At 38.7% G+C, this 21,043-nt stretch overlaps 1 protein-coding gene across 6 annotated transcripts in view; it reads left to right on the plus strand.

Moving 5' to 3' along the window:
- The window catches only part of LIMCH1 (LIM and calponin homology domains 1), a 172,636-nt gene that overhangs the window by 59,914 nt on the left and 91,679 nt on the right, over positions 1 to 21,043 (plus strand). For 5 of the 6 annotated variants that reach the window (XM_086891154.1, XM_086891157.1, XM_086891159.1 and 2 more), the window contains exons 2-3: positions 3,014 to 3,084; positions 14,190 to 14,259. In XM_086891154.1, the coding sequence (XP_086747280.1) occupies positions 3,014 to 3,084; positions 14,190 to 14,259 (141 nt within the window). The remainder of the gene's footprint in view (positions 1 to 3,013; positions 3,085 to 14,189; positions 14,260 to 21,043) is intronic. The other variant, XM_086891155.1, reaches the window with a different exon arrangement.

A 21,043-nucleotide genomic window follows, 5' to 3' on the forward strand; every position in this document is an offset into this window, starting at 1 on the left:
TTAAAGAAGTGGGAGACTATTCTACTAATCATTAGCAAGGTACAGTTTGTGTTTTGTCTTTAAGGTACTTGTTCTAAGTTTGGCACCCTGTCACTGCAGGAATCACAGTATGCTGCCATTGCAGGGTGGATAGGGGACTCTTCCATCTGTCGGGCTTCCTCCTGCGCTGCCTAAGTGTGCTGCTCTGTAACAGTGAGGTAGGACAAGTGCAAGGTAGAAGATGATGGAGTTTTCTCTCCAAAGTATGTAAGATGTAAAGGTCTGGAAACCTGGCCTTGCAAAGAAAGGCTGAGTCTCAAATGTTCTCTCAGTTAACATCTTGGGTTTTGGTGTTACTTTTCTTTTTTCCTTTCCTGGAGGCAGCAGTCCAGGATACAGAGTGTCTTGCATCTGTTCACGACTACTTTTGTGCAGGGTCAGTTCTGAACACCGATTCTCTGTACTATGAAAGCTGATGGGCTAAAGAATTTTTCTTCCATTTTGCAGTTTTCTGTGCCTGGTTGCAGTTGAACAATTTCCTTTTTTCCTGTGAACTTCAGTAGAAGCACTGCAAATGCTATCCTTTAGTCCTTGTGTGTCAGTGTTTTCACAGTTTCATCCAGCAAATGGGAGGCTTTTATTTCCTGAGATGGAAGATAATCTAGTAAGAACAGACCACTGCTTATATCACTAACATGAACACAGTCCTGTGATGCCTGTGGCATTTTTGTGATATGATGGCTAATGCACACGCTTTCATTTTTACTGGAGTTTGGGTGAAGTATGCACTTTTCTGTGTGGGATTCTCTGTGTGCAAATATGAGAGCACCAATCCTTTTGCTTGAAGTCCCTTTGTCTCCTCCTGCTCTGAGCAGAGGTTATCTCAGCGATGTGCACCAGGTTGGCCTGTGGGCCTGCAGTAGCTGTTCATGAGGGTACGGCCCAAAGTGGCCCCTGCAGAGAAGGAGGTGAATGTGTGTGAGTACGCCAAGTGACTGAGCTCTCATTTCCTCTGGAAAAGGTGGATCCAGTTTCTTGCTTCTCTCATCCCATTTTGGGTTTATCTTTGTCATTTATAATGTCATCTTCGTGCTTATTTTTAGTTTCTAGCCTTCTTCTGTTGAACTGTTTTTACATTTTAATTGACTAAATCAGGAGACTTGTAGGTGATTAATGTTTTCCCTCTGCAGCTGCATCATCTAGAGCAGGCATAAACCTTGCCATGCCTCATTTACTTCCAGTTCCTTTTCAAACAGACATGCACTGTTCTGGACCTTCCTGTCTTTCCTCACCTCCTGTCAGTGCGTGTTGTACCTCTCACTGGACAAATTCGTGTGCTGCCTGTGCATCTGTATTTCATGATTTTATTTGTGCAGACAGAAGTTATGTATGAAACCTTCCTACATCATCAGTAATAACAGCAACACTCATGTGACAGCTTCTGGCAGGTAGAGTCCTACATGAATTGTGCTAACAGTTTCAGTACTGCTCCCTGCTAAATGAGGGTCATCAACAAATGAATAAGAAGACTGATCTCCATATCTGGGAAATTTGGTGTTGAGGAGTGAAATAAGATGACTATAATTTTTCTTGAATATTCTCATAGATATGAGTGCAACATGGTGCCTTGTTCTACTTTATGCATTTACATAAGACATGATTGTCCACTGATGCCCTTATGATACATTTTTCAGAGCATGGGAGAACTTCTTTCACATTGAAAAAAACAGTATAATTTAGTGAAGGATTATATTTTAGGCTTTGCATTCGCATTTCAATTTAAAAAGTGTTGCTCTCTGTCCAAGACTGCACAGCTATAACCAGCAATTCTGAAACTGATGCATTTGCTAATCCTGTGGGACGGTGCCAAACTTGTCAGTTTTTATAAATTGCTGTCTTTATGACAGGAAACTAAGAGGGGAAGGGTCTTATATCTGAATATAACAGCAAGGAGAAAACAGGGACATAATGACAGGTGTGTCCCCAAGTCACTGCTCTCTATGGTGGAAGCAACACCCAAAGCAAGAGTCTTGCTGAAAGATTGGATACAAGCCATGAGAACTCTATAAGCATCCGGTGAATGTTTTGCCTGGGCAAAGAGAAGACCTCCTGCAGGACAATTAAAATTTTTTTTGTCTTTGTATTGTTTCTGTTCAGTGCTTTCTAAACATAGTAACTATTTTTATATCTTTTGTGATGATAATAAAAAGTATCCTTTACTTTTAGCTGAGAATATAATCTGTTGAGAATGTTATGAGGATGAATGGCAAGACATTGTCAGGGCAGTAGTGAGTCATAAATGGGGGTTCAGTCATGCTTGTAGCATCCAGCACCCTCGGGTGAGATTGGGATTCCTGGAAGGTTTCTTGATGGTCCATCCCTAAGCAGCACAGACTGGCTTAAGAGCTTGTGAGGCAAAGTGTACCTCCTGGTCCAAGTGTACCTGGGGGGATCCTTATCTTGCACTGAGTTTGTATTCTCTTAACACTCATGGCTGAATTGCTGTTGTGAAGTATCTTTTAATATGACCAAGAGTATTGAGGCATGTGTCTGAAGGGCTATAACTCATGCCAGTGCTTTCAATTGTCTTTGCTTATTCTATAAAGACGATAAGTTAAGGACTAAAGCTCAAGGCTGGTACAAAATGTTTAATGTGGTGCAAAAAAAGCAAGAAAAATACAAAGTTTGTCTAAATGCAATAGTTTCAAAATTCAAAGCACTATAAAATAAAACTTCTAAAATATTATGATATATTAAATTGTAATTTTTGTTTTGTCATTTTTGGTTTTTACTGCTAGAAAACAGTTCTTTTATAATCTGAAATTCCACTGGCTGGAGCAAATACTTTGTCCTATGCATTAAATATCTTGATGGAATGGGAAGGAGAAATGGACATGATTTAGTCCTTTACAAGGCCTGTAAAGCTCAAAAGTTCCTTCCACAGCAAATGTTCTAACTTACTATTATGAATTGCACCTGTGAAGTTCACTTTCTAATGGATTTCACCCTTTTGTTTCCCTCTGCTCTTTTACAGCAAGTGACGGGCAGAAGTTTTGGTGAGAAAGATTTTCGTTCCGGATTAGAAAACGGCATTCTTCTGTGTGAGTAAGTAATGCTTACAGTTTTGAGCCTTGAATACAATCTTGACAAAGTAGAAAACAACCTTAGCTAGTATGTCCTATTGTTGATTTCCTTTTGAGAGTTTTGACATCGTGCATGGTGGTATTTCACTGCAGCATCATTTCAGTGCCAAAGCTATTGTTATGGTGAGGGTTGAAATGTGGCTTAAAGAAAACAGGTTTTACAAAGTGCTTCCCTCACTCCACCCCAGCTCCTTAGCTGAGTTATGTAAAAAAAAAAAAAAATTATGTTTGTTTTTTGGTTTCCTTTTATTTAATGTTGTTAACCACAGATTGGCAAACGGTGTTCCACACCTGCCTGTGGATGTCTCTGCTACAATGAGGCGTTCTGGACCAACTCCAAGTCTGAATGCTGTCAGGAGTTAGCCATCTGAATACCATCACTACACAGCTGCTTTAATAGTTTCTGGAAAGGTTAAGCATCCTCTAAATTTTGCCTAAAGGTGTGTTTCAATGACGTATTTTGTAATTTTTGGATGAGAGACACCAGTTAGTTTTTGCATGTTTCTCTCTATAGTTCTAGTGTCTAGTTTTTACGAAGAGTCTTCCAAAACCTTGCTATAGGTTTACATGCCAAAGCTGGTGATTTCTAAGAGCAATTTGGAAATGTGCCCTAAGGCCCCTAGTCCTTTGAAAATCAGATTGTCAGGCATTTGGGAGAATCTGCTGATCTGAATAACCTATATGGACCAATTCCTTTCCCTGGATACGCAGGATTGTCTCTGAAGTTGATAAAAGCTGTCTTTGCACACCCGAATGATGAAGCTTGTGCAGAACTGAATCCATACTTATAAAGGAGATCTCCTAAGATGTGTAGCTGGACAATTGCAGCTATGGATTAAGTTTTATACTTCTCCAAATACTGGAACTTGGAAGCTGTTTTCAGCAGTAGAGCTGAGCTAATATCCTGTAACTTAGCTCTAGGTAGCTTACCATAGATCCGAAACCTACTTGTGTAAATACTGTTAGATGTCTCACTGGTGTCATTAATCAGACAGCTTGAACTTTAGCTTTAAAAGGTAAAAAAATATACAGGAAATGATGTGATCTATTTTGGTTGTAGTTGCATGTCTTTACTGAGGAGTGGCTTTGGGAGGAGGGAAGTAGTTGTTATTGTTGATCAAAAGTTGTGTAACTCAGAAGGAGCATACCCTCTTTGTATTTAATGGCTACCTTTCACACAAGATCTCTCTCCTGTGTGTGCTGGAGGGAAGTGCTGTGTGCTGAATCACTTCACAGTGCTCTTTAAATGTTAAGGCTGAATTGTGTTGCATGAAAAGCAAGGGCTGTGTATTTCAAGATTAGATGGTAATCTTATCTGCAAGTAAGCAGAGGTAGTCTGATTAAAAAGCTGTAAATCTTTAAGATGGAAGGCTTAACTAAGTAATGTTTTGCTAATGAGACTAATAAATATGTATTTATTAGAAGGCTGTGAGTTCCAGTAATAACCAGGTCAAGGGACAGCACTTGGTTATACTACATAATTGTTATGTGATATTGGGAAAAGTGCTTGTCCTTATTTACCACTTGTGGATCAGTGCAAATCAGCCCAAAGGAATCTGTTTCCTCAGCCTCACATCTTAAAAGCCATGATGTTTGTATTGCATCCTGCTCTTGGTTAGCAAGCTGTAGCTAGTGCGTAGAACTCTATTAGGCTAGAGAGCATTAACGAGAAAGCCACCAAATTGAATTTCAAATTTGGTTTCTTGATGACAAACAAACCATAGCACTAGCAGTAGAAGTGTACTCCTCACTGGTTCCAAGTCCACTGTAAAATAGAGAACTCAACAGAAATTTTTGGGTCTAACACTGAGAACTTTTAGAGTAACTTCAAAAAGTACTTTGTAAAGTGAAGCACTGATAGTTAATTTTTTATCTGTTGCTCAGTGAAGAAGCACTGTAAAGCTGCCACAAGCAATATTGTCTTTCTAGACAGGTTTTTTGTGACTTATCAGAAACCTACCAGGGTACCTAATGAAAAAAATGTAGTGGTACATAAGCTTTCTCTTAACCCCCTTCCAGTCTGTTGTGCTTTCATTGCAGCTGACCTCAACAAGTAGGTGAAAACCTGGTCTCAGTCTCTGACAACTTCATAAGACAAGAAATAAATTATAGCTGTCTTAGTTTCTGAAGATGGAAGAACTCATTGCTTTTGATCAGGTTTTTTCTGATTTGTTGAAGTTCTAGAGAAAAGCAGACTTACTCTCTTTTTTTATCCCCAGAACACTACTCACTGCAGGTGGCATTAACTGGCAACTCACAGCCAGACAGCTGTGTGGGTGATGTCCACGTGAGTGTGGAATAGCTGTGCTCAACTTCCACATGACTGTTTCAGGGTTTTCCTCACCTTTTGTGAGGAAGACTGAGAGCAAGCTTGGGCTCTGAGGGATCCAGGAAGCTAGAGGACTGGAAACTGCTGTCAGGAGTGGGGACACAGTCAGCATGCCTTGAATGTCCCAAACATATCTCAAGCTACCTTCTGACTTCTGCAGGTGTTTTGCAGAAGGGAACAGGGAAGTTACCGTGCCAGAGCCCACTACCCAAAGAGACTGTTCTGTGCAAAAGGATGCAGGGGAATCTCTGTCTCTGTCTGTAGCAGGAATGTTTGACCCTTATACACAGGAATGCCAGGCCCGCCTCCACTTGATCCCAATTTCAATGTCCTAGACAGCCTACAGACACAAGCAGACATCACTACACTGGTTATAAATGATTCATTCACATCTAGCAACAATCCACATATTTTAATAAGTGAAAATGAATGCAACTGTGCAATGCCAAGAGCTCAGGCTCTTGGGATGACTGTGTTGTGGAGCACCATCATGACTGGTAGAGCAGTCCAGATGTGTGTGCTTGCCACAGGAACCCACAAACCTTGCACCTGTCTCTCTGGTAGTGTTTGTGCTGTGGCTGGCATTTCAATCTGGCCTCAGTACAAACTTTATAGCTTGACACGCTCAGCTGAGGAGCTGAGGGGCATATTTAAACAATGCAGGATGCCATAAAGCAACAAGTCGACAGATGAGAGCAGCACAAGCCCTTTCTTCTTTCTGGCTGTTCAAAAGCCCACTTGTGCAGTTGTTCAGACAGTGGTGACTCTAATTGTTCACCCAGCTGTGCTGAGAAGGCAGTGACTACGACTTCTGTTTGTCTGAAATGAGTTCATGTTTTCTTTAGCATAGCTGTCTGACATCAGTGCAGATGGTGATTTCAGCGGGGATATAATAGCTATATAGGCAGAGGCAGTTCTTGCTCTGTTCATGCTTTGTGAATTAAACTCTCGTATGAAAAGACTGAAGAGTTTCTGCATGGGTGGGCAAATGTGCCTTCCTGGGGTCACAGCTGAAAGCTATATGATACAGGAATACAACACCAGTAGCAGGAAATATCACTGGAAATCCCCTATTGCTGCTCCAGCACATGTTCATGGTTTTTGGTTTTTTTTCTTCCTTGTTACATAGCCTTAATGTTTAGGTTTGACCCAGATATCATAAGAAGCTAGAAAATTAATCAGAAATAAATTCGATCTGGTTGTTGCAATGCTTATGTGCTCCAATTCTATGGATTCAGGCATCTGAATACAGGTTGACTGCCAAAAAAAGTGAATATCCTGTCTCTCTGTCTGCCCTGCTGGTTTGTATGGTTCTGTTGCGTTTTTTAAAACAGCAGGTAAGGAAGTCAAGGTTGCTTTTATTTCTGACCATGCAACAATTGACATTAATAAGTTTAACAATTATTACAAGAAGAAAAAATGCATGTCTTGCTGCAACCTTGACCAGCTGTTACTGCTCTAATGTCCTTGCAAATGTGTTTTCAATTTTTTTGCCCTTCTTGCTGGCCACCTCCCCTTGTTGAGCTCTGCTACTGCAGGATTCCTTCCTTCACATTGGGCATTTGGTTGTTAAAGAGGTCTCTGTAGGGATGTGAGACTTCAAAAATCTGAGTTAATTTCTTGCTTTGATATGATTATCCAAACAGGATATATACCCAGTATATCTCTAAGAACTGACATGCAATTTGGATCATATTTTCTCCCAAGCTTTATAGGGAATCCAGGAATCCAGTCACCCTGAAAGCTGGTATTAGCAGTAATGAGATTCTAGTGTCAGGAACAGGACCAGACCATAAAGAAGAATAACAACAACAATTGGGATATGCATCCTGGGCAAAAGACCTTAAACAATGAACTAAAAATGAATCCAGTTGGATATTAGCAGAAATTATTTGGTTTTGCAGTAGAGCCCAACAATGTCATGATTATAATACCTTGAGTTCTGTACATAGAACAGTTTAGCTTCATGTCTGGTTTATGTATGTTTTAAAATCGATTTATAGCAGTACATGCAGTCATAATAAATCTGATTTTTCTCAAGTATCAAAGTTCTAACAAATATATCACTGCATATCTTGAGAAGTAATGGCATACATATATAAAAGTGAAAGGGGAATAACTGTATGTGGTTAAAGATGGATGTCACTTTCCTCTGCAGCTCTGGGTACCAATTTATGAGCACCTTCCCAAGGTCTTCTTTGTTTTTCAGAAACATCTATTTTATCTATTAGTACATCACATTAAGTAACTTAGTAAAATGTGCAGAAACTATGCTTATTCTTTGAAACCATGACTGACTCTGTAACTTTTTTGTTGTTTTTTGAAAGAGAAGATACAAATATGTTTTACTGTTTTAAGTAATCTTGGTAAAATTGCATATGTACAGTAAACTAAAAAAAAAGTTTTACACTTTTTCTCCTGTAGGACAATATATAGGAAAGACAGTTCTCTTCTGCTGCACACACTTGAAATAAATGCTCTTAAAAAGTACAAGAAGGTTTTTAGGTTTTACTTTTAAATAACAAAGACGAGAAATTAGTCATGCAGATTATTTTAATAGTATTTAAAGAAAATGTGAAGAGTGGCTATAAATCTGAGCAAACTGAAAGTGATTGTGAAAAACAATTACTTAATGGAATCTATCATTTTTTTCTTTCATGAGAATGATTTTCTTCTATTAGTAAAATACCCCCTTAGCTTGTGTTCTTCATGTTGTTGATGATGAATGAGCAGCATTTACTCAAACAGCAATTTCTTTGGATGTACATCCTGGTTCTAGTACATCTGACCAAGCTTTGGGCTGACATGAATGCAGTTTTCTACAAGGGCTGGCTATGTGCCAGATCAGTACAAGTGTAGTGCTGTGGAATAATAAAACTTCTGTGCTCAGAGTCAGTGATACCGTGAGGTAGGAAGAACAGCCTTTGCTGTATACATGGTGCTTCAGTCGTTCTTCTTGCAAATTAATGTCACTTATGTCATCTGGTAGGGGAAAATAAATAGTCTTTGTAGATTATAGGATTTTTCAGATACGTCATTCTAATTGTCTGTTAGTGTTATGGCCTGGCATCAGTTCAGCACTTGGCTGTGTAGTGAACAGTGGAGAAGTCAGTGGATGCCCAGCCTTTATGCTTAATTAGAATTTACTTGACTTTCCTATTCTTGGAAACTAAGAAGGTATTTGAGTTTCATAGGAATATTTGAAGGTTTGAATGTGACCCATGTTTTGAGGTGAGAAGGAATAGGTGTTCTCCTGTGATTTTCAGGCTCTGTGCTGTAAAGCCAAAACATTATCAGCATCATGAATTTGGCATGTCTCCAGGTTTGAGAGATGGGCCCCAAGCCTCATTAAGCATTAAGATTTAGGTTCATGTGAGGACATTTGAAACAGTTTTATATGAATACAGAATCCTTAATCTGTAAGTTTTATTGCTGTTTTATAATGAAGAGCTATTTATTAATATGGTTTAGGTGAGGGGCCAACATAAACCCTAATGCAAAGCCCATGATGAGAAGAGAGGAATAGCCAGTGAGGGGCATGCTTGACTACAGACAGAATGACCTGTCTTTGTATTTATGTTTTAAAAAAATGCATTTCGGCAGACTAAACAGTAGAGCTTTTTCACTGATGTTTGGTTATTGACAGGGGAGGAGACTGTGGCACTTACCCACTCAAAAGGAGTGTTGCTCAAATGCAAGGCAAGGTAATCCTGTGAGAAGTTTTAGCTTTTCAATAGTGTATGTTTAAGAAAACACAGTTAGTGGTTTTAGAAAGCATATCTGTGGCCATTGCTACTCAGTGTAAAAACTAAGCATGAATTGTAAATTTATAGGTTTATGAGATGCTCTTCCCATCATCAGTCCTTGTGATTGTTGGTTCTGTATAAACAGCTTGTGAAGTTACAATCTTCCGTGTTGCCTTTCCTGAGCTGTTTGCAAGACCACTGATTTGTTCATATTTTTAGTTTCTGGCAGAGCAAGATTCATGCAGTCCTGTGTTTGGAATATTGTTTTCTCAATACTACATAATTGCATAGATCTTTATTCACTTTGTATGTACTAGACTGGACTCTGAGTCCTTTATAGGACAAAGTCAGTTCTGTCCTGCTCGTTAAAAAAGCACCTTGTTCATCTGATTCTAAATAAATGATGTCAGGGGTATCATTAGCAATCACTCAAGAATGTTTTCCCAAAAATATTTTTGTGACCTCAGGAACATGTTTATATTTTGAAACTTCTTAGCTATGTCTTTTGCAACAAAATATTTTGAGTTTTCATTGTTCACTGTTTCAAGGTGATTAGTTCATCTTTAAGACTAGTAGTGGATTTTTCTGTCCTTTTCAAATATTTGGGGGCATTTTGGAGCTGCCACTAGAGCATGAGTTAAAAGTATGTGGATTCTGAAGCTGTCTAGGCTAATAATTATCATGTGCTGAAAGGCTGCTTGTTTGAATGTAAGTCTGTAAAACTTAACTTGAAGAGAGAAATGTCTCTGTGAAGGTTTACTGTGGATAGAATTTCCTGAATTCTCAAATATTAAATGCCCTTTTACTTTTAGATCAGATCATTAGTCAGCTTTTCTTTTTAGGAATATGATCTGTTACTTGTGCAAGGAGCTCTGTTGAATACCTCTCCTTCTAGCCTGGATTGATCTGTGAACAAACATCACTTCAACCTTTCTTTTCTCCATTTCTGAAGTTTATTCTCTTCAAATGCTTCTATTCCATTTCCTCCTAGAATCAATGTCTTTTTGGAGGCTGGGTTTTGGCAGCCATCCTCCGAACATTTTCTTAACTGAGGCTTTCTTGCAAGAATTTCATGGGCAGTTGATGGGTGTTTTTCATTAGATCTTTTATCAACTGTTGCCTGAAATGCCTTCTCTTCCTGCCAGAAGGCTTTCAAATTCTTAACTCATGATAAAAAACCTCAGGAAGGTCTAATAAGTTAGTCACACAGTGGCTAGCACTGATTTCAGCTTGTCTGTCCAGCTGTGGAGATACCTTATCTCCTGTAATGCCAAGCCTTGGGGACAGCAGGAGTAGAGCAATTGATTCTTCCTGTACCTATGAGAGCTCTTTTTTATCAGGGAAAGGAAGTGACCTAGCTTCCCTATGCGTGGGACTAGAGCAGCTTTCCACTTTCCATCATGCCCTTTTGTTTCTATAAGGTAAGACAGGTCTAAAGTTTTAGCTTCTATGCAGTGTCTTACTGTGCTTCATTCAACAAGTAGGTACTGGACAGTCCAAGCCAGCAGCTGGCACAGGGGAAAGGGAGGATGAGTGTCTGGTTGCTCCAGGGGAGATTCAGATCATATATTAGAAAAACTTTTCTCACCAAAAGGGTTGTAAGACAGTGGAACAGGCTTTTCCAGGAAAGGAAAGTGATCGAGTTACCATCCCCAGAAGTGCTGGGTTAACAGTTGGATTTGGTGATCTTTGAGGTCTTTTCCAACCTTGATTACTCTTATGTTGGACTGAAAATTACAAGAGAACTTTGAGAAGATCAGAGGATTGTTCTGACTTAGGACAGACATGTAAATGCTAGCAGTGGTGGGCAGAAATCCCCACAGAGTGCTTGAAGGGTCATGGGTATGTAGAGACAGGTTTTTTGGGTGAAGCCTGAAAATTCTTAGTTGTATCCTGTTTTGGGTTATTGTCTTTTGGGTGTTTGATGAGATTGTTTGGATCACTCAAAATGAGACAAGGATTAGGATTAGAATTAGGACTGGGGGAGAAGGCACAGGCTGGAGCTGCAAATGCAGTTGGGGCTGCCAGAAGAAGATATGTGCTGCAGGTTTTGTCTCCTGAAAACTCTTTAGACTAGGACATGGCTGGGGACAAAAGGAGGCCCAGGGCAGCCAAGTCCTTTGGTTAGGGCTGGTGGGGCATGAAAGTGTGGGACTCTTAGGCAGTTGTCCTCCCTGCTTCTAGGAGAAGGTGTGCGTTGGTGGTTTTCCTCACCTGAAGAATCTTTCCCTTGGACCATGGCCAAGGATCTTTTGCCAGGTCCCCGATGCAAAATGGTGATTGGTTTTGTTTGCCCAGTATTTCAACAGAAACCTACCAGAGCTGATAAAACCTTACATATCAAGACACGTGCTCTATGAAAGTCTAAACTGGCACAGACAATTTAGTTTGTGTATAGCATGTCAGAGGAGGGGTAGTTAGCGGATTTTTGAGGAGCAGGGATGGACAGTGACTGTGTGAGTGAAGGCTCACAGTGTGTTGAGACCCTGCACAAATAGCATGACTTTTCAACCGGCTTGGTAGCAGATCAAGCTTAAACCTCTCAATATTTTGGCATCTGGATTGTTGCTCTAGGTGAGGCAATAATTCAGGAGCAGTCAGTCTGCTCTGGAAGAAATCTCCCTTTGACATATTCTGCAGCAAGCAAGTGCTGGGGGTTTGGTGCCAGGCTGCTTAGAAACATTTCCAACAGGAGACAAACTTTTTAATAATAATTTTAATTTCTTCCTCAGGGTTTTTCATCTTGCCCCATTCCATTTCCTCTCTCTCAGCCTCCAAATGGTGACCTAAAATGTTGTTTGTTCCCTACTATTTTCCCTCCTCTCATTTATCCTTTTCCTATATTTCACAGGGAAGTCTGTACAAGCTATTTTGAAGATTTATTTAGAATGGGTTTTGGCATTTGAGGTTTCCAATAAGAACTTGTTATTTTGCCTTCTATCAGTGCCTATGACTTTTAATCCGCACCTGCAATATTGGTTATGGTGCTGACACATTCACATTTGAGTAATAAAAAAAATGGGATGCTTTAGCTAATATAGTCTTTTTTTCCTGAGACAGAGCAGACAGACTGAGGATTGAAATCTCAAGAGAGCTACAGTATTTGGAAAGAAGTCCTCTGGCAAAAAAAAAAGCTGTCTTGAATTGCGTGATGTAGCAGCTGAACTGAATATAGTAGTTTTACAAAGTTGCTGCTGTGTGAGGTTAAAAAGTATCTTTTTGGGGGGAAAAAGTAAATTTTTTTCCACCTGAAATAAAATAATGGTTCTAGAAGACAGGCAGTTCTTTTACTGCTATTCTCTTCCTCTAATGGGCAAAAGTGATTTTTTTGTAAATAGAAATATATGAATTCATTTGTTTTTAGGACATTCCTGTTCTACCTTAAGCAGAAGATAAATAGTACAGTTGTTTGTATGAACTTGGGTTATGGAGTTTTTAACTTCAAGACTGTTAAAAAAAGACCCCCAACTCCCCAAAGTATCATTCATATTGGTTTTGATGCTACTTCCAATACATGATGGTGTTGGAAATGTGGGAACTTCAAGAATGTAATAACATGCGTACAATTTAGGACAAGTAGAACAAACTTTACTAACTATGATCATAGAAAACTGAGAATAACATCTCCCACTCTGCTGTTCTGTCCAAGTGATTGCAGAAACCCAACATATGTATTGCTTCAGGGAGATCCAAAGGGGAAGAGGTGAGGAAAAGTGATCATTTCAATGCTCACTCCAGGAGGGATGAGCGCCTTCATGAGCTTGCAAACTGCCACAGTCCTAAGGAACCAAGCAACAAATAATGTGCCACTACGGAGAGATGGTTCTTGGTGGAGCTTTGAGCAGTGGCGCACTGCCTGTTATCATAATTCAGAAGTGGGGAGCTGGAAACCATCACAGACTGTTAGCTTTTAGTTCAAAGGAATATCCTTTCCTTCTGGATAAACTTCTCAGCCAGACCTCTCAAATATTAAATATGAATAATTTTACCACCACAATAAGCTTCCAGAGAAGTCTGCTCTTGGATGGAGATCATGTCAGCCCAAAATAAGGTTCCTCTCTTCCATAGAGCTGTTCTAATTTTCAGAGAGTTTCAAATTTAAGCAGACATTATTTTTTCTCTTCAAAGATCTTGAAATTTAAGTCCATGTCTTGACCTAATGATTTTCTTCTCAGTGGATGGAACTGGTTGAATTTTTCTTTGGATAAAAGGCATTATGGTTTTCTCTTGGGGGAAGGGTGGTGAAGACATAGTGTTTGTTGCAACAGGATTTTACAATTAAAATTCCCCACTTTTAGAGGCTTGGTCATTTTTTTGAATATTCTAACAATGGGCCATGTCAGCACATGCTCATGGGTGGTGAGGAACTTGCATTTTGGGGGGGTTGTTAGTGTTTGGACACTGATGGTCCTGTGGTACCACTGGCCAAATGGTGTTTTCATTATGAGACAGGGGCTTTATGGACTCCCTTTTTATTTGTCTTCTCTCATTTTTGATTTATGGGGCCCTCCATTCAACACGATATATGGAAGGACGGCATTTAATTTCAAGTTAAGATGAAAAAAAATAGACAGGCCACCCATAGAGTGTACATCTTTTCTCACTTTCCTGCAGTGCAGAAGCTGCCAGACCTGGATGCCTTCTGGGTTTCTGCTCTCATACTTTTCCAGGCATGATCTGCCTGTAAGATCTTACTCTACAGGCAAGGTTAGCTGATGTGTAAAAATTCACTCAGAATCTCTCTAGGTCACTGTTGTGGTCTAGATAAATTTAGTATTTAAAATAAATACTGTTGAGTTACTGTTCTGTGAATATTCATTCTAATCTTCATTTCAATGATGGAATTAGGGTATCCATGTATGTTTTCAGAAGGGAGAAAAGGGAAGGCTCTTTTTTTTCAGTCACGCTGAAATTCTTATGTGCTGGGGGAAAGTGTTTGATAATTTGGATTTTGTGACTTACCACTCATAAAATACCCCTTTCTCATAACAGGTTGCTGAATGCGATAAAGCCGGGATTGGTAAAAAAGATCAATAGACTACCGACCCCCATTGCAGGTTTGGTGAGTACATCAAAAGGAGGAAAATATTTCAGTGCTGCTTTTTGCACCTTGACATTGACTATATGATTCAGATAGCAATTATTTTTGTAATTTGAACTCTTCTAGCCTAGGGAACTCAGACAGTCCCTCTGAAATCAGAATGCTCTGTGTAGCCACCTTAAGACCTTTCAGTCTTTTCTTTTCCAGAAGTAGGCAGTATTCAAGTGGCAGGGTGTATTTTTAGAGGAAGATGATCTTCTTGGTTATGTATCACCTCTCAGTTGTGGCACTAGCTTGAGAAAACCTGGAATGCATGCATTAGAAACCAGCACCACAAAAAGATAGTTTTTGGAAAGGAAGAAAACTGTACTTGTATATTTTGTCTCATTTTCCCTTTCCCCAAAATACCACAGTCTGCAGATAACATTCATTGTGGGACTATCTGGGGAGCTGTTTCATGTTGACTTTAAGGGCAGAGCAAAATTTAGCCATGCTCCGTTGTAAGCAAGGAAGACCACAGAAGATGTGCTGATGGCTCGTGGGCTGTTGGGAGCACTGGGTGCTCAGGGGGTCACCTCGAGTGGTGGCACAGTCCTGTGCTTGCTGCTGGGGCAGAAAGTGGGGCTGTGAGTGCTTGTTGGGTCTAACAGGATTAGCCGCATAGGAATATGGCTGTATTGATTTTACCTCCAGTTGTAATTGGGAATAAAACGCTCCTTGAGCATGTGGAAGGTGCCCATTCTCTCTTTAGACTCATTATATATATATATATATACATGATTCCTTTGTGTTCTGGCACTGTTCACATTGTAGCTTTTACAAGATTCATAGCATATTACTTGTTGATAGCTGAAGTTAACATTCCTTTTTTATAAATGGCATTAAAAAGTTTCAGTGTATCAGAAACCATTCTGCATTTGCTGTTAAGATCGCTCTATAATGTTGTTACATAGCCTTGGAGGCTGGGTCTTTCAACCTGTAGATTGACGAGGATATTTCTGCACAAATACTGCCTGGTTTTAGAATCTCATTTTTGATCTCCACCACCTTTACCCTAAAGCTTCCTTGATTGCTTTTTTTTTTTGCCTCTAAAACTAATCTAGTTTTATTCCTTTGCAGTCCTATTTGAAAGGAATATTTGATATAAACAGCTGAAAAAAGTACGAGTAGTGCAGTTTTCTTTTCCTTGGCTTGCTTTCAGGAAAGACTCAATTTTTGTTATGACTGTTTTAAGAAGATGATATTGAATTACATTGGGGTTTTTTTCCTTATTCATATGTAAAATCCCAGCGGTAAGGTGGTTATAGTAGGAAGGACATGAAAAAAGTCAGTATGTGTGTGTATTTTTCTCATTCCTTGAGATAAAGCTCTCTTGCAAGATGTGTATCTTCAAAGCATTATGAAAAAAGAAGTTTTCAGACTACTAATGATACAGCAGGGGGTTTTTTTGTTGCAAAATTATTACCTCTGTACCTGTGTCCTCTGATTTTCTTTAGTAACTACTTTTCTAAATATTTTTCCTAATAAATAAGCAGGCTATTTTAAAAGTTCACTGTTTCTGGGTTCTTGAACATTATCAATGGATGTTCTAATCTACTGTTCTGTGAATAAATTGTTCCCAACAAAACAAACTATCAAAATTTCCCCTTGCTTCTCAAAATGTCTGATTCCATGCCTGCTGACTTTTGTTGCCATTTGTATTTACAGTGGTAACTGGCTGCTTTAAGGATGGCATGTGAATTTAAATGATTAAGTCTTCTATATTGTCTGTTACGTTTATTTATGGTGTGTTATTTAAAATTACAGCTATCAGAGGTGTATTTGGATACACAGGGTGTATCCTTTCCTTTCACTTACCTGTACCATGCCTACATGTCTGAAAAAAAAAATTAAAATATTGATGCTATGGTCCAGAAGCAGTTATATCTCCTAGGTAGTTGACCCTATATGAGAGACATTCCATTATTAATTGCCAATTTTTCTTTATTATCTTAGCTTTGGTTGGCTTGACATACTAAATGGTTACTTCTTTCCAGTTATTTCACTCCAGTGAGTGTGATTTCCTCAAGTCCAAGTAGAAATGCTGTGAAAGCTTCAGTACCTTTTCTTTCTTGCATGAGATACGTGCTTTTAAATCCCAGATACTGTTTCTACCTAAAAAGTTTAACGTAATTATTGTAACACAATTAATTTCTTTCCTGTAGCAGTTAGATTAAGTATTTATTTTGCTAGGAGAGACAATAGGTATGTTTTCTTTTATACAGTGCAGGAGCTAAAACTTATGAGTAACTGTGGAGTATTCAAAGTGCCTTTTGTTTCACCTTTAACCTCCAGAGACATGAACAGTTATATATTATGTAGCCCTACAAAATGTCTACTTGAGTCTAGTTCTCCAGATGATAGTCTATTTTTCTCCTTTGTTATGGTAAGGAAAAATTAGGAAGTGTCCTTTATTGAAGGAAAATAACAGTGAACTTGAAGCCCATATCATGCTGGGGTGTCCTTTTGGGAGTATTATCAGGTGTAAAAATTTTGCCTATATTTCATGTTTCAGTGACTTCTCACAACACTTCTGTAAGTATTAAGTATAACTGGTTCAGTGTTGACAGACTGAATTCCTCAAACTTCTCCTGACATTTAAAACTATATGAATCTGCAGTTACTCTGAAATTCTAACCAGTGACTTGCTCATGTATTTTAAGAGGGAATAATTTATTTTCAGAACTTGCATACCAGAACACCAATCATTCAAGTAAAATTTATTGGTTATAGTGCTGTGGTGTTAAAGTAAGAACTCTGAACATCACCATACTTAGCACAGGCCATATAAATACACAAAGATGATCTTTGTCTAGTTGGGAGCTTAAGTCAGGATGTGGATTGTGTGCAGCATTACATATAGAATTACATATGTTCAGCTTGGCAGGCTTGTTTGTAATTTGCTTTGATCTCCAGAAGTGCCGACTGCTTCTGTTATCACAGCAGAAATAATACATTGCTTTAATGAAAGAAAATGTAGGGCCACTGCTTTGGTATTCTGACTTACAGTATTAAATCTGATGAAATGTTTTCTCATTCTTGTTCAGTATTCATTAATTCCAAAAGCTAATGCTCCCACCCAAAATCAAATTCACAAAACATTCAAAGAACATGTTAGATCAAGGTAGGACTAACAGGCTTCACTAAAAGCCTTTTTGCCAGAAGAGATTTCTCATGTGAAATATTGACACTGAGCATCTTTTTTTTCTAAGACTGTCAGGTTTCTAGCACCATCATTTCATGTATTTAATTATAGAAGGCTGGAGAAGTGTTTTGGCTAAGTTATTAAATAAAAATAAAAAAACATCTGGAGCTGCAGAAGACTTGCAAAGATGTATTAGAGTACAATGAATATAATTGACTTTTACAAAACCAGCAATTTTTTCAGTGAGTTGGTTTCTTTCATTTTGTATGACATTCATAGTGAATACAACTAATTTTTAAGGTTTTTAGCAATTGCAGTTTTGTACCTCTATACCTTATGATCTATCCTATAAAGGATTACCAGCATCACTGTAGATAAGCCTTGCTTTATAATACTAACCACTGTATGTTGACATTCTTTCCCTTAAAAAGATTCCAGCTTTTGCTTCCTGTCCCTGAATAATGTCACTCTGTGAGAAAAGAAAAGGTTTCTGCCTTATCTTTTGTTTGACAGGATTTAGGGGAGTTTATAGCATTACTTCAGTTCCTTGAACAATCCCCACAGGAGCTCAGACACTTACTTCAGAGGCTGTGTGAACGATTCTTGCTTATAATAGGAGGAAGTAGTCAAGACAAAGATGGAGAGATGAACTTTAACTTGGATCTTGGCTCATGTTTCAGCCAACAATAAAAATCTGTTTACTGTAGCATCCAGTTTTCAGTTTGTTTATGGTCCTTAACTTTGTGACACGTGTATGATATAGCACTGGAAAAAATAGATGTGCAGAAGTCACCTGGTTGCATGGTTATTGCACCACGATGAACAGAGCCATAATGTGCTGTTTAAGAAAGCTTGTTCCTTTGAAAATGAGGTTGGTTTTTTTCCCCTCATTATTTTCCCAGGAAGTTTCTTTTGGAAAAGTGTTCTCTGAGAGCTTGCTATTACCCTTATTAAGAACAGCTATCTGTCTGCTGGTGGTGGTGATTTGTTCTTATGCTGTAATATTGCATAAACTGTAAGTTTGGGGTTTTTCTATCTTATATGTTATTTCAAAGAAATGTCATCATTATGTTAGCTTTCAGGAGTTTGCACTACTAATTAAATTCAGCAAATGAGATCTTGTTTCTTCATGCAGGTATGAACCTCAAAATAAAATTACAAGACTCAAATAAAGTATAGTATGTTTCACACAGTTAAAAATAATTAGCAGAGATAGAGAAATACACAAAACTTTAACAGGTGTGAATTATTTTTATCAGTCTTTTAATTCAAACTTCCTTGTTACTAATCTTTTTCTTAAAAAAATATCTTCTTGTTTTTCTCTTTTAAAGTTATCACTCTCCCTTTAATTCTAGTATTTTCTAGAAAAAGCCTGCTCCTATTGTAATACAGAGATTCATAACATATAATTTCTGTTTCCTTGTTTTGTGCTACTATTCTCTGCTGAACATATTCATTTCCGAGCACAATTGTATTCATAAAAAAGTCTTGCTCTGTAAGTTGTGGTACATGTGAAGTAAACAGAAGCAAAATTTCCTGACTATCTAAAAACAATAAGTTCTTGGCACTCGCATTCCAAAAGCATTTTTGTGAATGTTGACAGAAAAGAAAGTGTCAACAGCATAGCAAAATATTGTGCAAAGCATTCTGCCATGTTTTCTGCGGATCTTCCGTGCTAAATAGTAATTTACTATTTCTCCATTTTACTATTTTAATAGTAAATTACTATTTAGTAATTTCTCTGCACCTCTTGTACCTACTTTCAGTTCTGAAATCTGAATGTTTGTCTAATGCAATATTTAGGGTCTGGCCAGTAGTTTGAGAGCAGCACTGTGTGCTTTGGCTCATCACATACTGTTATATATATTGAACCTCTTCACTACAGCAAGAATATCCTGAAAAAAAATTAATGGTTAGTATCATGTCCTTGTATTCTTTGTGTTGTTTGAGTTTTTTATTCCCCTAGCTTTCTAGACTGCCTTCAAATTGATTTTTCATTCAGATTTTCTTGCCTTGGGTGTCATCTGAGCTTGACAGAATTACCTTATCAAATTCCTGTTTAATGAATTTAGCTGTATGTTGTATTCATAAAAATGTCTAAGTTACACAAAGAATATAAAAACAAACTAACAGGTGTTTTTTAACCACACTGTTTGTAAACAGAGTCTGTGTGGAGCAATCTGCAGTGAAGCTGTAAATTTATTACAGAAGAGGAAAACAGGCTTCAATTCAAATTTGGCAGGAAGCACAAAGAAAGCAATATTGGGGGAAAATGAGATGCAAACAGATAAAATCTGAAAGTTTATATGGAAGTTCAAGTATTTTTCTTTTTTAAACTGGATTGAAGATTTTTATTGCTTCCAATTAACCATACAAATGCTATCCAGGAAGCATTGCTCTCCTGCCATTTAAAGTAGTAATACAAATGCAAAATAAAATGCTGGCATCTCATTATGTATTTTATTGGTGAAAAAGTCTGTGCTTACTCTGGTGTGTTGGGTTTGGTTCCAAAACTCTCAAACATTTGATGCTGGAAACTAATAACTGATCTGACAGCAATGTACTGGAGACATATTCCACAGCTGCACTTGGATTCAGCCGTGTTGCCTGGCTTCCAAGTTGTACTATAATCTGATGCATGCATGCAAGAGAGGCTAAAATAATAGGAAATTAATAAAAGGCATGTACTGTAGAAAAATGAACAAACAAAACAAAGGGAGGTAAATGACCCCACCTTGTTTGTTTGTGATGGTCTGAGCTGCATTTAGCTGTAACACACACCCTCAGAGAAATGAGTTCAGCCAACTCCTAGCAGTCTTCATGTTCACCACCTCTGTATGGCTCATGAGTTGTCCCTAACATCCATGTGCAATCACTTCTTTCCTCAATTACCAGCTGCAGTGTTGTGTTTATGATGGCTGGAGGTGAAACTTGAAGAACCTTGTTTGTTTCCAAATTGCCGGTTATTGATCCCTCAGGGGTTTTTGTGTGTTTCCTGCACCACTGGCCCCAGCCAGAACTCAGCCAGGACTTTGGCAGACCAACCTCACTGCTGGCCCCAAAGTTCCATTTTCTGGATGCTTCCTTGGCTGGAGTGCTTACAGTATGCTTAAAAAGCTAAGCTGTTTGTTGGCTGGGACCGCTCCTGGTCATGCTGAGCATACTGGTCCTTTCTGCCAGTGTCCAGCAGTTTGTCCCTTGCTGTAAGATGAAGTCTCTCGGTACTCAGGGTGCCCTGAACAGTTTCCATGTTGGGTCAGAACAGCACCAGCCAAGATGGGTAAATGTTTGCAGGACACATGTGAAGGATGGCTGTGGTCCATAGCTGCTGTGGATGTATGCAAACTTTGTCATGTTGTTGAGACCTCTTCCCCAACTAGATAGGTTAGTACTCAAAGGTGCAGAATTTTCACAGTCAGCTTAAGCTGTGCTCTCAGCCTGCTGAGCTCTGCTGCTGAGAATGTCAGGACTTGGTTTGGCCAAATGCTAATAATACTTGTAAGCTCTTTGTGGCAAGGATCATCTGTTAGTCTGTTTTTGTCTAACACCTCACCCCATGAGTCCTGCTCCATGGCCAGAACTCCTAGACAGTATGTTAATACAAATAATAAATAACAGTTA

The sequence above is a fragment of the Cyanistes caeruleus genome, chromosome 5 (assembly GCF_971803275.1).
Source record: "Cyanistes caeruleus chromosome 5, bCyaCae1.hap1.1, whole genome shotgun sequence".
Lineage (NCBI taxonomy): Eukaryota > Metazoa > Chordata > Aves > Passeriformes > Paridae > Cyanistes > Cyanistes caeruleus.